Source organism: Oxyura jamaicensis, chromosome 3 (genome assembly GCF_011077185.1).
Source record: "Oxyura jamaicensis isolate SHBP4307 breed ruddy duck chromosome 3, BPBGC_Ojam_1.0, whole genome shotgun sequence".
In the NCBI taxonomy this organism is placed as follows: Eukaryota; Metazoa; Chordata; class Aves; order Anseriformes; family Anatidae; genus Oxyura; species Oxyura jamaicensis.
Window position 1 is genome coordinate 58728897 of NC_048895.1, and position 16236 is coordinate 58745132.

The 16236-nt window shown below is 36.0% G+C and overlaps 1 protein-coding gene across 1 annotated transcript in view; it reads right to left on the reverse strand.

The window, feature by feature from the left end:
* Positions 1-16236, reverse strand: part of PDE7B (phosphodiesterase 7B) — a 178184-nt gene that overhangs the window by 109178 nt on the left and 52770 nt on the right. Inside the window, exon 3 of the mRNA XM_035319974.1 lies at positions 9246-9306. Coding sequence (XP_035175865.1) covers positions 9246-9306 — 61 coding nt within the window. The remainder of the gene's footprint in view (positions 1-9245; positions 9307-16236) is intronic.

Here is a 16236-nt window from a genome sequence, read left to right on the forward strand (position 1 = left end):
TGCAGATTTTTTTTTATTATTATTATTATTTATAGATTTGTCAGATGACAACTATCCCAACCATCTTTAGCGTTATTTCATATGTGTAGTGAGAGGAATGCCTTATAAGGGAAATGTAGTAATAAAGTGGTACTCTCCAAAGTCTTCTACAAGAAATAAAGTAATCTCTTGACATGGACATTTGAGATTCAGAAATTCCATTTCTTGTTGCTAAATCAAGTTCTCATAATATTCAGAGTCACACTCCATGATTTCATGAGCCCAGAGCCTTAAGTATTTGGATCAGATCAGGGCTTGAGCAAGCATAGTGCTAGACACTGTGACTGGAACATTTTTCAGCCTACGCATATTTTGGCTTCAGTAAAAATATGTAAATACTTGCTTAAGTATTTTGATGATCAAGGGATGATCTAAGAGATCAACTTAAAGCTTTGAGGAATATGACATGCATAGGAAAGAAACAGATACAGATTAGAAATTATAATTTTATATAACAGAGAAAGGAAGCTAAAGACAACAAGGAAAGCTAGCTACCTAGCTAGCAAGGCCAAAGAACATCAGGCATTTGATTTTGTAGTTTTTCTTTATGATATTAAAGGTGAAAAAAAATCCTACAAATAATATACTCCCTGTTCTTAGCAAGAATGATAAAATTATTAACAGCATTTCAGAACAGCAAATTTGTTTATGTCCAAGATACGATGAGACACTTTTTATAATATAGACCAGAGAATAATACGGGAAAATGTATTCTCAAGCTGAGAAGCTTACAAACATTTAAAGCCAGGGACTGATAGCTTGCGAGCACAGTAACTCCACAGCTTTCTCAGACATAAATCACTCTTACTAGGGGTAGCTACCTAGTAATCTGTAGGAAATTGCAGAGACTGTGAAATTACAAGCCATCACGAAGTAATAATTAAAGAAACAAAGATTAATTGCTAGAGAGGAGTTCAAACCACAAAATATGAATTTGAACAATTTAAATGAAAGTTTGGAAATCCTACATTTGGATATATCATTATACCTATGCTATCATAAAGGCATAGCTGGTTGCAAAACTGTGAGTGTTTTACTTTGCAGTTTGGTCCCATTAACATCTCTAAATTGTTTCTTACCCACTTTCCCATTTTGTGAGAGAGAATTATTACAGCAATATTAGTCACAGCACTTTTCTGTACAACACGTACTTTGGGTGAACACATCCCACTCAAAACAGTTTGGACAAAGAAGATGGGAAATTACGTGAATGCAGTCCATGTTTAGGCACAAGGTTAGGCATGAGAAAAAATCAAACCGTGAGGCAGCAGACTGAATAGGCACTTGAAATCCTTTTTTCCAACAGGGGATAAGCAGTTACTCATGTGACAAATACCATGAAATAAGATGAGATCATCTTCTGTAAATCAGTCAAGCAACTGTTTCTCTATCTAAGAAGTGTCTATTAAAAAAAAAAAAAAAAAAAGTAAGGGAGGGGGTCTGGGAAGTAAAACTTGGGATTTTCCTTGTGTTACATGTATGTGCTCCCTGAGGAGGAGCACTAGTCATAGGTTTATTTGCTCTCCTCCTGGAGCTATACCCATCATTTTTCCCTGTGTGGGGTCAATAGGTAGAACAGTAGAACAGACAGTGCCTTAACCCCAGGCTCTGTTGCTTTTAGCTTGGTGTACCCACCAGAGAAAAAAGTGGGTGATGTGTTTTTTTGGGGTGTTTTTAGTTTTGTGATCATTTCTTGAGCTTTAGTATCTCAACTGAATCCTCTGGTTCCAATGAATGGATTCTGTAGATGTAAGCAGCAGAGCAACTCTCCCTTTTAGAGAAGGCCATAGTGGTGTTTGCACCATAAAGTCAGTGTCAAATCCCAATGCATGACTTCCTTATTACTGTGTTCCCTTCAGGTCCCCTGACACCCCCATTTCTCTACTGTACCAAGCTCAGACATAGGATAAATCTGTAACTGTTTAAGTTAGTATTTAAGTGATAGGGGAAAAAATACATTTAGAAAAGTGTTTTATATGCCAACACAGAATGCCAATGTCAATTTTTGTCTCCTTCAGTACCCTTGTGAAAAGTGTAATACTGTCAAGACAAGTGGTTTCAGTCTGACCTGATTTACAGGACAGAACAGGATAAACAGGTGATCATTGTCACTCAGCTACCAGGCTATATAGTCACCTAAAATAGTAATTAAATCAAAATTACTGCAATACTGACATGGTATTAGAAACTTTAAAAAATATTCTAAGGACATTAGAATTTTCAATTTATTTTATCTGTATATTTTTTAAAATAATCTCTTAACCAGGTTGATCAAATTGTCATTGAACTAGAAGATGGGTTTGATATTTATGTTCTTTGTGGTGTGGGGCATAGAACTCATGATAAAAAAAGGCAAAGAGTTCCTTCTTGTTTAGCATGAAACCACAACATGGTGATGAATCGGCACCATGACAGCGTGTGTACACTGTCAACTCCTTGACAAGAGAGTCTCTGTTGCAGCCCCATGCCTACCAGTTTGCCGCTTTCTGTCTCCAAGCTACTCTCAAACATAGGCATCCTGGCATTTCGACCGGGGCCTTCCAGACAAGGCACAGGCTGATGCATGCAGCCTTTAGCCTCATCTGCGCTACTACGGTGAACAAATAATGAGTGCTCTTGAAGAAAGCAGGTGAGACTCAGAAAATACTGCATTTCAGGAAGAGACAGTAAACCGGGGAGGAGGCCTTAAGTGAAGTGACATGGAGGAGCAGTTAGCCTCTATTTTCATGGTAGTAAGGTTACAGAGATACCACTTTTTGAATGTATTTACAAACATAATTGCTGGATCATGAGTTAAGTGTTATTTTTAAGTGTGTTTATACACTGCAATGATATTTGACAATCTCTACCTTTTGTGTACTCAACTGAGGAAGAACTACAGTTCCAGAGATCTTACCTACATCATACTGTTCTCATCCTAATAAATTGCTGGTAGAGAGACTTTCCTTGGCAGTTACAGTACAAAATACAAGTGAAGAGCTCTTTGCATGGGCTATTATGTTTACTTCTGAATTAGAAAGAAGATATCAAAAAAAGACATAGTGTTTATCTTTCTGTACACATTCACACCATTGCTTTACAATGGAAAAAAATTATTCCATTCATTCTGTGTTGAAAACTGCTCATGGAATAGGAACCTATCTTTTTGTAGCAGACATCCTAACCTCCCCCCTCCCACAACCATAAAGTTCTGAGTAATCCCAATGGGCAGCTTAGCAGCAAATAAAGATTTCTTGCTAGTCAGAGAAGATTTGAGGCCTTTTTCCCATAACATATTGCAATTTTACAATGATTAATTCATGTGCTTATTCTCTTGTCATTTGCATAGACAGCATACTTAGTCTGCATAAGATCAAGTGCACGTGTAAGTCTTTGAATGACTGGGATATAAATAGTTGGTGTATTTGGCTATTTAGATCACCATTGGTCATGAATGCCTATCAGTTTCAGCAGAAGTTTTGCATGTACAAGTGATATAGGATCACATTTCACATTATGTTGGTGAGGACTACAGAAAGCTTTCAAAGCTGTAAATTTTGACCATTGCAGAACCATTTGATTAGCTGCCTCATTTCTTTTTCTCCCTCTATTTCAAGGTGAATTGACACATTAACTATTAAAATATTTAATTTTTCCACTCAGTAATATAGTTACTCACCTGATTAGGTTTCTCAAAGCAAATATAAATAGATATTTTTTTCCCCAGCAAAGGTGAGTTCAGCGGTTATGTAAGCTAGAGGCCAGCCAACCAGAGCCTTGCCAGTACCCCTCAGTCCTGGCTTTCAACACAGTTGTTATTCCAGTAACGGCTCTCTCTTAAGCTGCAGCTGCCAACTCTGTTCAAATGTGTGGTGGTTTTCTGCTGTGGGCAAAGTGCCACTACCACTGAAGCTCATTCCATGAAACTCATTTCATGGCCAAATGCTGATTTCTTTATCCATAAGTCTCTTCAGATACTTAATAGATACTTATACTTAATAACAGAAGTATACCAAAAATGATTTTTTTTTTTTTTTTTTTTTTTGAGTGGGGGGTAAGTTGGGCAGAGTAGTTAGCAACAAAGCAACAAAGCAACAAAGCTATGTTTTAGTCGTCTGGGAGGAAAAGGTGTTAACCTTCACTTTTTTTTTTTTTTTGGGGGGGGGGGGTGGAGAAGGAGATGCGATATTTTTTTTCTTGGAGAAGGGGAGGGGATATTTTTTTTCTTGGGTTAATTTTAAATTTTTTTTTTTGTGGTTTTTTTTTTTTTTTTTTTTTTTTTTTTTTTTTTTTTCCCCAAGCAAGGAATTTGTCTACTTCTGCCAGGATTAATACTACACTAAAAGGGAAATGAAACTCATCCACATTATTCCTGTCTGTACAGAATTAACAATAATGAAAAGAAAGCACCTCAACCTTTGCCATGGGGTGTCTGGTAGGTTTATGTGTTCATCTTAATAACTAGCTCCTTAAGGACGGCAATTCACCTTTGCCCTGGAAAACCTGCTGTAGACAGCAGTTGACTAGCAAGAGACCTGACCTCTTCAAAATCTACCCAGTGTTTCAGTAAGAAGCAAAGACCAGATTTGGTAGTGGGAGACTGTCCACCAGAGCAACATGCTCATTATGCTTTTATCCTCCATCCCACTTTCTCCATTGCCATCAATAAGGCTGAATGAATTTAAACTGATGGGATGATGTAATTTTGCAAGTATTATTATGAGTGCACCTGTCTACTTTCTATATAGCAAATATAAAGATAACTGTCTATCTTATATAAACTGGCATGTCTTTATACACTGAAGTTTATCTTCTAGTTTGCAGACATTTACACAAACTGGACATATGAGTAGTTAAAAAAATAGATTACGAGGTTGGAGTGGTTTATATTCTGTCACGTATCAGTGACAAACTGACTTTGACTGAGGTGACCATTATGCTCTGGGAGAGCCATGTGACCTATATTTTTTCTTCTGTATCATAATAGATGGATGTTTTGCAGGCAAATATGACAGCTGACCACCTCTGTAGGCTATGAATCCGTAGGTTAGAGGGCCAGGCAATGATTTGAAAATCATGTTTATCTCTCAGAAGTCTCTCAGACAGTCTTTCCCAATGATTACTTCTGAGGTACATGCTTCTTGTCCTAGGTTTTCACACCACTCTAAAAGAGGTATGGCATTAGAGCAATAGAGGATAGAGTACAGCAGGACTAAGAGCAAAATGCAAAATTGCCACAGACACTGTAAGACAAGTTTCACATAAACACCACAATGTAAGTTTCACCATTCTAAAATATTTCAGAATGAGCATTGTCCTTCTGTACTAATCCTAGAGACTGACAAAGTTAAGTTGCCTTAACTTTGGATTCTTCCAAGCTAGTATGCAATTCTTCTCAGCAGAGTTAATTAGCTTAGGCATCCAACCAGCAATTTTCACAGCAAACTAACCCAATTATCTCTGCATGATACATCATTGGGTCATGCCTGAGCCCAGAAAATGTTTGTCTACATATGGGAAAAATTTACTGCAGGTTGTGCCATTGAAAAGAACAGTGGGCCCTCCAGAAAAAAGGAATAGTTCCCTTCTGCCATTCACAGTATGAATATCTGAACTAATAACCACATAGAGAATATCCTGCTATTTTCCCATTTATTTATTTATTTATTTATTTGCCAATTACCATTAAAAAAAAATAAAATCATTACAAGTAAGGGGCATGAGGAGCCCAGGGTTCTAAATTCCATAATGTAGAATAAAGCAAAAGATTTTTGACATCCGTTTCAGAATTATCTAGCAATTTTGTCACGGTAAAGCAACTTCACTAACTTGATAACCACTTCAATTTAAGAAGAATGGTACAGATTTTCTACCTTATATTGGAAATGCTGATGGGTTACTGGAGGCTCTGGAGAGACTCAGAGCTTCCAGGGAAACTTCTGACACCACAATTACACTGACAGTATGGTATTCTTCTGAACTGTATTGCTCTAGTCCTTTGGCTTTTCATTGTACTTATAAATTTATCCTTTCTGTTCCTAAGAAGTGAGGAAGCACTTCTCTCTCTCTCTCTCTCTCTCTCTCTCTCTCTTTTTTTTTTTTTTTCAAAATGAAAATGGAAATAAAGGGAAATTTAAAGCCAAATGCCAAAACCCAGAAATCTGTGATAGTTTCAGATCTGATAGTTTAGGTCTTCAAATTGCTAAGATGAGCCACTGACCAACTTTCTCCTGCAACAGTTACAAAAGTTGTATTAATTTAACTAGTACAACATGCAGAAGTGTAAAGAAACATGTATCATGTAAAGTGTAAGGGGAATACATCATAGTCTTTAAATATTTGATTTCATGTAATTACATTGATAACAAACATATCCAGGGCATAACATGCAGTCATTATGTATCATATCGTCAGGAAGTAGGAATTAAAGTGATCATTTAATTTATTTGTTGAAGTCATTTTTCACACTTGGATTATAAATATCCATCACTCCAGTACTAAAAGACAAGACATTAAACTGATTATTTTGCTCTTAACCTCAGGTGAAGCAATATCAATTTAGTCCATTGAAAAGTTACCTGCTTTCACTATAGCCATTGTAAGCATTTTGGCATTTCTTTATCTATTATTTCCCATTTTCCAGTGAGAAGATAAGAGTAGAATAAGACTTTCACTGAAAACCTCTCTTCCTCAGCCTTTATGGAAAATGAACCTCACTCACATAATCCACGTCAATCCATAATCTCAAGGAATTTGGAATCATGCTAGCAAGCCTAGTATTATTCCAAATATCTTTAAATTTGAAACAAGGTCAGAAAGAGTAGTGTAAACCAGATATAAACCTTTTCTGACAAAAACAGCTATTACCATTTTAGAATACTGCTTGATAATATACGGTTGCAAGTATGGACTAGTCTTGTGTCAAAGATCCCTGCAGAAATATAGTCAGTGCTCCAGATTCCTGTCTTTCTTTTTGTACAAAATAATTATCTTCTTGCAGCTGCTGGGACTTGCCCTTCTAGATTTTTTTCTGTACTATGTCACTGTTGCAGTAAATGACAGCATGACAATTTCAGTACATTTCAAAGACCATGCAGTCAACAAAGATACCCCTCTCTGAAGGCATGTTGTGCTTTGTTCATTAGTTATACCCACAGATGTTATAATGTCAGCTTTGCACTGATCAGTGACAAATTTTTTCTTTCATTCTCTTGGAAATTCAATTCCCCTGTAAAATCTGAAATTGGATACTACATGACGCACTCAACACAAAGTCTGAGGTCTTTTAGGTTTTCTGGCTCATGCTCTTCCTCACAGAGTTGAGGAGGGGTATCAGCATGGGAGCCCTCTGGCTTTGTGACACTACCAGAACCACACACATTTCTCTGGCAAATCAAGACAGCGAAGTTAGTTTCCAGCAGCTGCCCTCAGAGCAAATTTAGTTTTTACTTCCCATACCTCTTACAGAGCCAGTTGTCGGGTATTCCCTTGCTCTTAGAATAACCTCAGCTCTGTACATGATTTGGGATACCTTGGGATGAAATAGAATATCCTGTATTATATTGGATACTAAGATCCTTAATGTATTAGACACTGATACATAAAAATAGCAGGAGAAATACTTTAAAATACAAGAGATATCACCTCCGAGAAAGTCCCACTAGCTAGTCCCACCTTTGCTATAACCCCTTAGAGTCATTTTACATTCGTAGCAGTTTCCCTATAGAGTACAGTATAACTTCTTATTCTTGCACATGTACATACTAGATGACATAGATAAGAATATTTCTATTGGAAACAAGATCATGTTCTGTTCACTCTTCCTAAAGAATAATTTGCACTAAGGACAAACTCCCCAGTTTTAGACCAAGTTGTTATAAAAATGTCAAGCCAAACAACAGACCAACTCGTGAAAACTTTCATCTGTAGGTGTTTTTTTTTTTTTTTTTTTTTTTTTTGTTTTGTTTTCTTCTTGATCTCTCTTTTTTTTCTTTATTTTTTTTTTTATTCTAATGGTTAATAACATTTGCATGCATATAACTTCCTTAGAGCTACAGTATTACACACTCAACAGTATTTTAGCTGTAGATTATAATAGGCATGATAAAGGATCACAAGTGTATCTTTTTTGTCAGCTTGTGCCATTAAGAACCTCTAACCATGGATCACTGATGTAACAGATCATTATGGTCCATTGTGTCAGTTCATCTGTTGGGATCTGTGCATTGTAAGCATGACAGATTTCCTCTGCAGCAATTATAGTCTATTGTGACAATAGGATTTAATGAATATAAACAACAAACCACATAATCCGTTATTACAGAACACAGCTATGCACCCAGATGGGAATTATGTTCCTAGACATTGCCGGTTGCAGTTTTTATAATTGTGACTATTTCAGGCATTGTGTTTTTAACTGTAATACTCTAATTTACCACGTATATTTATCTCAGCCCTGGCAGGTGAAAGGTCTTCAGAATTTAAAGTCTAATCCTGCAAATGGTCCATGATTTTATTTTTTTCTGAGTAAAAAATTATCTTTTAGTTTTCTAGACAGTTGCTGTTGACTTTTGCTGTGATACTAATGGTGCTACTAATGTTTCAGTGCTACCATTGTAGATGAAACAAGCAAATATACTAAAATTGGTCACAGATATTAATGAAGCATAGCAGAACATTCCTGTATTGTTTCCAAAGATATACACCTCTGCTCAATATTAATTTTTACAAATGATGGGCAAAGTGCTACACCAATGCAAACCTGTAAAATCACAATGATGGGCATTTTGCTGATTGATGCAGCTGAAGGCCTGACCTAGAGGCTTTTGATATATATTTGTGAAATTAATACTCTTTTTAAAAACACATAAATGCTATATTAAAGCTGTGCAGTCTACAAAAGTTCACATTATCCCCAGGGTGATTTCAAAAATCTGGCTCTATTACAGTGATTTTCAGCTTTTTAATATGAGTTCTGGGTTTGAGTATATCAGAGGTCACAATTATAGTGTGCTATTGCTGTATTTTCATCTACATAGATGGGCACTACTGGAATATATATATACTTTAAGTAATAGAAAATTGCCTGTAAATAATAAATTAATGAGGACTACATGTGGATTAGCTATATAAATGCTACAACACTTATTATGTACTTTCGAGGGGAAATCTCCAAGTAAACATATTTCCACACACTTCTTATTACCAAGAGGAGAAAAGACTCTTACCTAGCATGCGAACACATTTGGCATTCTGATCAGGACTATCAAATGAGATTTCTCCGCACCTCTGGAAAAAAAAAAAAAAGAGATTTAGTTAATATATATTTAGTTAAATCCTCATCCTCTGATACATTTCTTTACATTTGGCACTAGAAATGCTCAGAGACATGATGATAAAATGCTAAAATCAGAATAATTTCAAGTAGTCAAAGTTAGAGGAAAAATTGGCATTGTTAATAGATAAAGATGGGTCAACTCTGTATTCTAGTGCATTCACCAGGTATTCACCAGGTACCTATGGCTTAAACAACTGCCTCATCTGTGTCACTATTTGTTAGCATTGGACCAAAGAATGCAGGAGGCCCTCATTTACCACTGGTTGGTATTGCAGCCCCTTCCATACACTGATTTAGTCATCACATGGCTGCATCCTAAGCATGAGCTGTGAAATGATCCAGCTGAAAACAAAACAAAACAGAAACATATTTTATTTTGGCCAGCTTTAAAAATGCAGTCATTTCCTAACCATGATTCAGAGCATAATTTTGTGAAGGAATGAAATGATAGAAGGGTAGAGGGAGTAGCAATCTCTGTCATGGGCAAGTAATGAGAACAAGCAGATCAGGGCAGTGAATCACCTGTATATCAGATCTGCCACTAACAGGGACAGGAGCATGAAGCCACAGCCTTTCAGTGTATAAACAGTTAAGTTTAGGATTCCACTCCATACTGCTGCTTTGCCTGTGGTTGGTCCAATGTCCACTCCAGTGTCCATTCCTTAACTGCTCCTGTCAGAGACCATCTCTTCAGCTAAGCTGATTCAACAAGTTGTATTTCTGTAAAATGAGTTCATTTTAAAACTCAGCTCTTAAAATTAAGGAAAATTGTCATTTTGCTGAATTTGAGCTCTCTGTAACACCTATGAGTAAAACCAATTTTTGTAAAGTGCAAATAATTTGTGGTTCTATGCTAATGTGTTTTGTCAATAAAAAATAATATTCACAGGTGTAGATATATCTGATCAGGGCTGATGTTCTGTCTCGATACAAATCTAATGAAGGAACATCATTAGATTTAGGGTCAGAATACAAAATGGTTGTTTTCAAAGAGGAGGCATCTTTTTTTGAGTCTTTTATGCAGACAGATATGTCAGTTTAGCTGCCAGCAGGAACATAATTGATGTGGCTCATGGGTCTGATCCAGCTCTGATTAAAGTCAGTATACAGAACCCACTCAGTTCAGGAGTGGTTGCCTCAGGCTCTCCAAAAAAAGGTTCATTTTTTTATCACTACACTCAAAGTTTGTGATAGGCTTAATATTAGCCTCATATTCTACAAGTAAAAGCCTCATATAGGACAGCCTTATATTCTATAGGTAAAAGTGGTCCATACCTGTTTATCTACATATTTATGCTTTTAGCACCTATAACCAAGTGGGAATAAAAGAACAGAGATGCAAGTTTGGGAAAATCACCAAGAAATATCCATTTCCATTCCTCTTCTTAATTCTTACACATTTTTTTTTTTTTTTTTTTCTGCACATATGCTTTTCTGTTTTACGTAAGACAAAATGGTTACTTCCCCCCCCGCCCCTTTTTTTTTTTTTTGGTTAAAAAAAAAAAGTGTAATTTACAGCAGATATTAAAAGCTACAGAGAATCAGGTAAGTAAAAAAAACCCAGGGATTCAAAGAAGTTGTAACACAGCAGCTTCATAGGTGAATAATAACACATTTGGAACTCGCTATTTTTAAAATAGCCTTTACCTCCCTCATACTGAAATAAATACAAACAAACAAACAAAGGCCCATCTCCTACGCACAGTCTCTTCATATATCAGTACATCTAAAAAGAGAAAACAGACATCTGTACCAACTTTCCCAGGTGGGAGAGCATACTACTGAAAGATTGCAAAAGAGAAACAGTATCCGGCATTTCAAAGTTAATTTTACAAATGCTCTTGTACCAGCTCCCTCTCAGGAGACAAAAAAATTGCTTTTTATTCTTCAAGGAAGAGTGTTAAGATATGGGCTTTTTTTTTTTTTTTTTTTTTTTTTTTTTCAGAAATCTCCCAGTGTCTTCTTCATGACCATCAGTATATTTTGACAAACATAGATTTAAGAAAGCACTTCAAAATTCACTGTCCTTCTCAGCCCTGAATTTAAGCCTCTCTTTCAAAACTTGTGGTTATTTTTGTATTAGTCCCTCAGATATATTGTATGTTCCAGGCATATTTACATAAACATCACATTTCAGGCTGGTAAATGGTGTCTTACAATATCTAGCAATATTTATCAGTCTTAGTATTAGGAAACTGGGAAAACAGCTAATGTTCCACAGAGTCCACTAACATCCCACAGGATCTATTATGATGATGGATGAACTTTGAAAACGTTGCAAGTAAGATTCAGATAAGTGTATAAAAGTTGATAGGCTTATCTGAATTCCGTTAACCCCTGCAATCCACACAATTGGCTGAAAATCATGCAAAAACAACTACACTAAGAGATTTTTCACTCATTTCCCTGCAGCTAGAAATATCACAAGAAAAAAATTCTGCAGCAATTTTATTTTTGATGCCAGTGAAAACTCATAGGTGCGCATAAATGGGATGAAAAATAAGCTGTTACTAAACTGCTCACAGCATCTGAAAAAGATTTGTTTGGATCTTGGGTGTGTAAAATGGCACAGAATTGCAGTAGGAGCTCATTTTTGTTCATCTGAAAAATAGAGGTTTTGGGGCATTTTCGCTGTTACCAAATGTTTCCCATGAACGAGAGGGGTAAGGAATGACTTCAGGATTTAATTTTCAGGATTAAACTGAGACTGTGTCACCACTGTTATGAATTCCTGCCAGGGTTGGATAAGATTCTTCCTGGCCCAGCTCACTTCCCTTTCTGGGTTGGGTTTGTTCCACCTGCTTGTATGCTGGGATGGTACTGAGAGATGTGGCCAAGAGTCTCTCCACTCCCTATCCATTTCCAAACTGGGACTAAAGCAGTGGCTCGTTCTCCTCTCTAAGCTTCTAAGTTGTCTGCAGAGTCAGCAGTGGATCCACCAGAGCAGGAGTAGGAATTTGACATTAGATGCTGGTTATTCTACTTTTTAATTTCAATCAGTCAGAAAGTAAGGGAAGAATAATTCTGGACATATCAGACCTATTGCATGCATGTAGATCACCATATGTATCTGTTAGGGGAAGATGAGAGGGAAATATGACCTCCCTTCTAAAGTCTGGCCAAACTGCTCCTAAAACAGCTTCTGTGATCCTGTGATTCTGCAAAGCTACTGCTTGTAAGGCAGCAGTTTTGATACTCATATCAGTCAGGTCTAGAAGAAAGTATGGGTTTTCCTTACCCAGTTTGGAGAAGTAAGAGTATCAGTGGTGAGCTGTAAACATGAAATATATTGTGCAGTTAGGAAGAGCAGTAAACTCAAACAGGAGAGCAACCTCTGAACTTCATTTCTTGAAATGTATCATGTGGATGGATTCATAGACCTGACCTATAACTGAACATCATTCGAGTTGCAAGATTTTTCTCTCTAAAATATGATAAATCATATTATTGGATCTAAATGATCTCAAAGTGTGGGAATATTTAAATTTCAGTGTGGACATCATGGTTAGGACTGTTACAGCAGTGATGGGACAGGTCCTGTTATAAGTAGCCCTGAATCTTGGACTGCTGTTTTTACAGGAGTTTCCATGCTGTAAATAATACCACCAGCTTTCACTTCCCCTGAAGTACAATGACATATATTCTTGTGAGGGAGGATTTATTGCTGAAAATCGAAATAGTGCTGTGTTTGGAAGTGATGAAATTATTATTTTTTCTTAACAAAGAAATGGGTAAATACAAGTAGAATCAACCCCTCCAAATCTCCATTATAGCTTCATAGCTCTTGAATCACAGAATTCTGGACTAGACTGCGTTTCTTTTTTCCCCCCTTTCAGTTAGTAATTTTCAGTATAGTATTTTCAGTAACATGGATGCATTTCCACACAGGATTGCAGCCTCGAATTCATTATACATGTGAGAAAGTACTTATGTTTAGATAAGAAAATAAATTAATGGATTTTCTACTCTCAACTCCCTTTCCTGAGATAAGATACACACCCTGATGTAGAATCTGTTACATAAGCTGAAAAGTGGTAAACTGAAATGGTAAAAAGAGCAGCTTGGAGCTGCTAAAAACAGAGCTTAAAAAACAAAACTAGAAAAATGAAATAGTTGCAGTCAGAGAACAGGGATGAAAAGATGTGATATTCAGAAAAAAAAAAAAAATAAATGAAATGAACTCAGTTCCTGTGATGAGATAAATTAGAAGGCTTGAAGCCAGCCTGCTTGGCTCTGATGGCCCGGTACCACCTGTTGGAAAAAGGAAATACCCTGTTACACAGGCACAATTTTCTGTGTTGAAAGACTGCTGGAGGAGGGATCTCTCAGGCAAGATGACCTCTTTGCAGGACATTATGTGGACTACAAATGAATATAGGAAGTCTTCTGCGGGAGTTCTATGCCAAAGGAGTGTAAGCAAAACTGCAGAAAAGTAGGACACAACTGGTAGAAAAAAACATTCTCGCCAAGAGTGGATGGAAAATCTACCCTAGTCAGTTGTGCTAATGTAGCTATGTATATCATATTACTTTTCCAGTATTATGTGATCATTCATAGGCTGGGCTTCCATTTCCAGCATGCCTGGGGTCACACCACCTGCATTTGAGTACTTGAGATATGCAGCAGTAAAGAGTGTATATACCCAGACAGAGTATGCCCTTAGTTTTTTTTTATGCTGGGAAGAAAATGATTTCTAGCAAAAAAAACCCACCACCACCACCACCACCACCAACAAAAAAACAAAGTTTTTGAAATCATTAAATTCAACTTCTATCTGTATGTTAAATTAGTGCATTACACATTCTAAGCTGAGAAATGCAAATCTAAAAATTGAAATAAATAAACAGGCTCCCCTATGACACAATTCAGCAAGTAGAGATCTGAAATGTTTGTCATTAGAATTGCAATAAGTGGCATGTTAATTTTCTACTTATTAAATGCATACAATTAACATTTAAGTATTTTAGCAATTTTAGAGTGCATAGTGTTTTAAAAATGTAATATTTTATTTTTTTTTGGCATAAAATTTGAATATGAAAAATTTTGACCTTTTAAAGTTACAGACAACCAAGTTTTGAAAAGCCAGCTTTGTCAGTTAAAAGGTTATTCGAGTAGGAATAATGTTTAGAGGCTTCTTCACTCTGTTCTGTTCATCATGTCCTGAATATGGTGTTCAACATGTGTCTCTTCCTACATGGCAATAATAAAATTAGGTACTTAATATACATCATCAGCCAAACATGACAGTAATCATTGGATAATCTTTTTGCAAGTGACAGGGATCACTATATCTCTGAATATGTGTTAATTAGACATTGATTTTAAGTCCAATATTTTTCAAGAATTTATTTGATCTCTTTTTTAAAAGTAACCTTAAGTTAACATGGTTTGCTGTTACCGATACTGGAAGGAACTGTATTCTACATAAAAACATTGTTTGGTAAAAGAGCTTTTTCTTTCTTCTCAGAGTACCACATATAATTTATGAAATCAGAATTAAAAGATATACTCACAAACACATCTGATTAAAAAAAAAATATTAAGGCAAAGCAAAGAACTTCTGTGCTTATATCAAAAACTGGAAGATCTCAGAGAAAAAAAAAAAAACAACAACAGTGCTACTTTTATTCATATTTCTGTTTTCCTATTGCATTCCTTTCCCCATCACCTTTAAAAAGTACTTGAATAAAGCCCTCTAGTATGTAAAAGCACCATTCTAATTACTTAATGATTTATAGATAAAAAGTCTGTTAGTGTGAAATGCATTAATGCTTCAAAATTTTAGCACTATTTTATAAAAACAACTGGTTGCTGAAAATTAAGGGCAATATTTCATTAGGAGTCAGTCCTCATGACCTTCAGATTCAGGCTGCCTGGAAGCAGATTTAAGGTGGATTCATCCTGAGTGCTGATGCAATATCAGGGTGTAGGAACAGTAGGAATTCCAACGGTTTGTTAAGCTTGTGGTATTTCCAACTCAGATTTGCTCCTCTCTGACAGGAACAAAAGAAAGTACAGGACCTACCACAACAGGCTGACACGGGTAATCTGCCCTGCCTGCAGACTTTCCTCAGTCACCTCCCTTCAGATGAAAGCCTTGTGACAATCTCTGGTAGATTAAAACTAATGTTTAAGTAAAACAAGTATCCTCTCTGATACTTTGCATGTTCTGGAGATGTACTTACACACCAAATACTTCTGAATTTTGCTGAAACCTAAGCCATTACCTATGCTTGTCTTAGCCAAGGCAATGAAGTCATCACTTTTACTTGTTTAGAGACAACAGCTACTTTTATTTATTTATTTATTTATTTATTTTTATTTTCTTTTCCATCACATCTTATTTTAAATTTAACAGGCCCACATTTTGTCAATTTTCTCTGGAGTGAATGGTTGCAAAAAGCTCACCCTGTTCATCTGACCTTGAATTTCCATCCCTGAGTTCTTCAAAAAGCCTTTTTTACATGAAAAGCCTTTCTTACATGAAAATAGGTGTATAATGAACACAACATGAAAATTGCATATGTAAACTTTTCCATCAACATTGAACAACACTAAAATATTTTAGCCAATGAAATTACCCAAGACAGATTAAAAAATAATAATAATAATATTTTTTACATATTACCTCCTTGGAGCTTAGAGCAGTTTCCATAATGATTATAGATCACATCTTATATTTACCTGAAAATTTAGACCGGTATTTAGCAAGTTAATAGTTGCACTAAATTGGGCTGAAAAAATGAATGCTTATCTTGAACTGGTATATACTATATGTATGCCCACCCATTTATAAATATGGTGCAATCACAGCATACTGACAACTGTCTTTCAAATACTATTAGCAGCCAGAATACTACATTTGCTGCTCTACACATTAC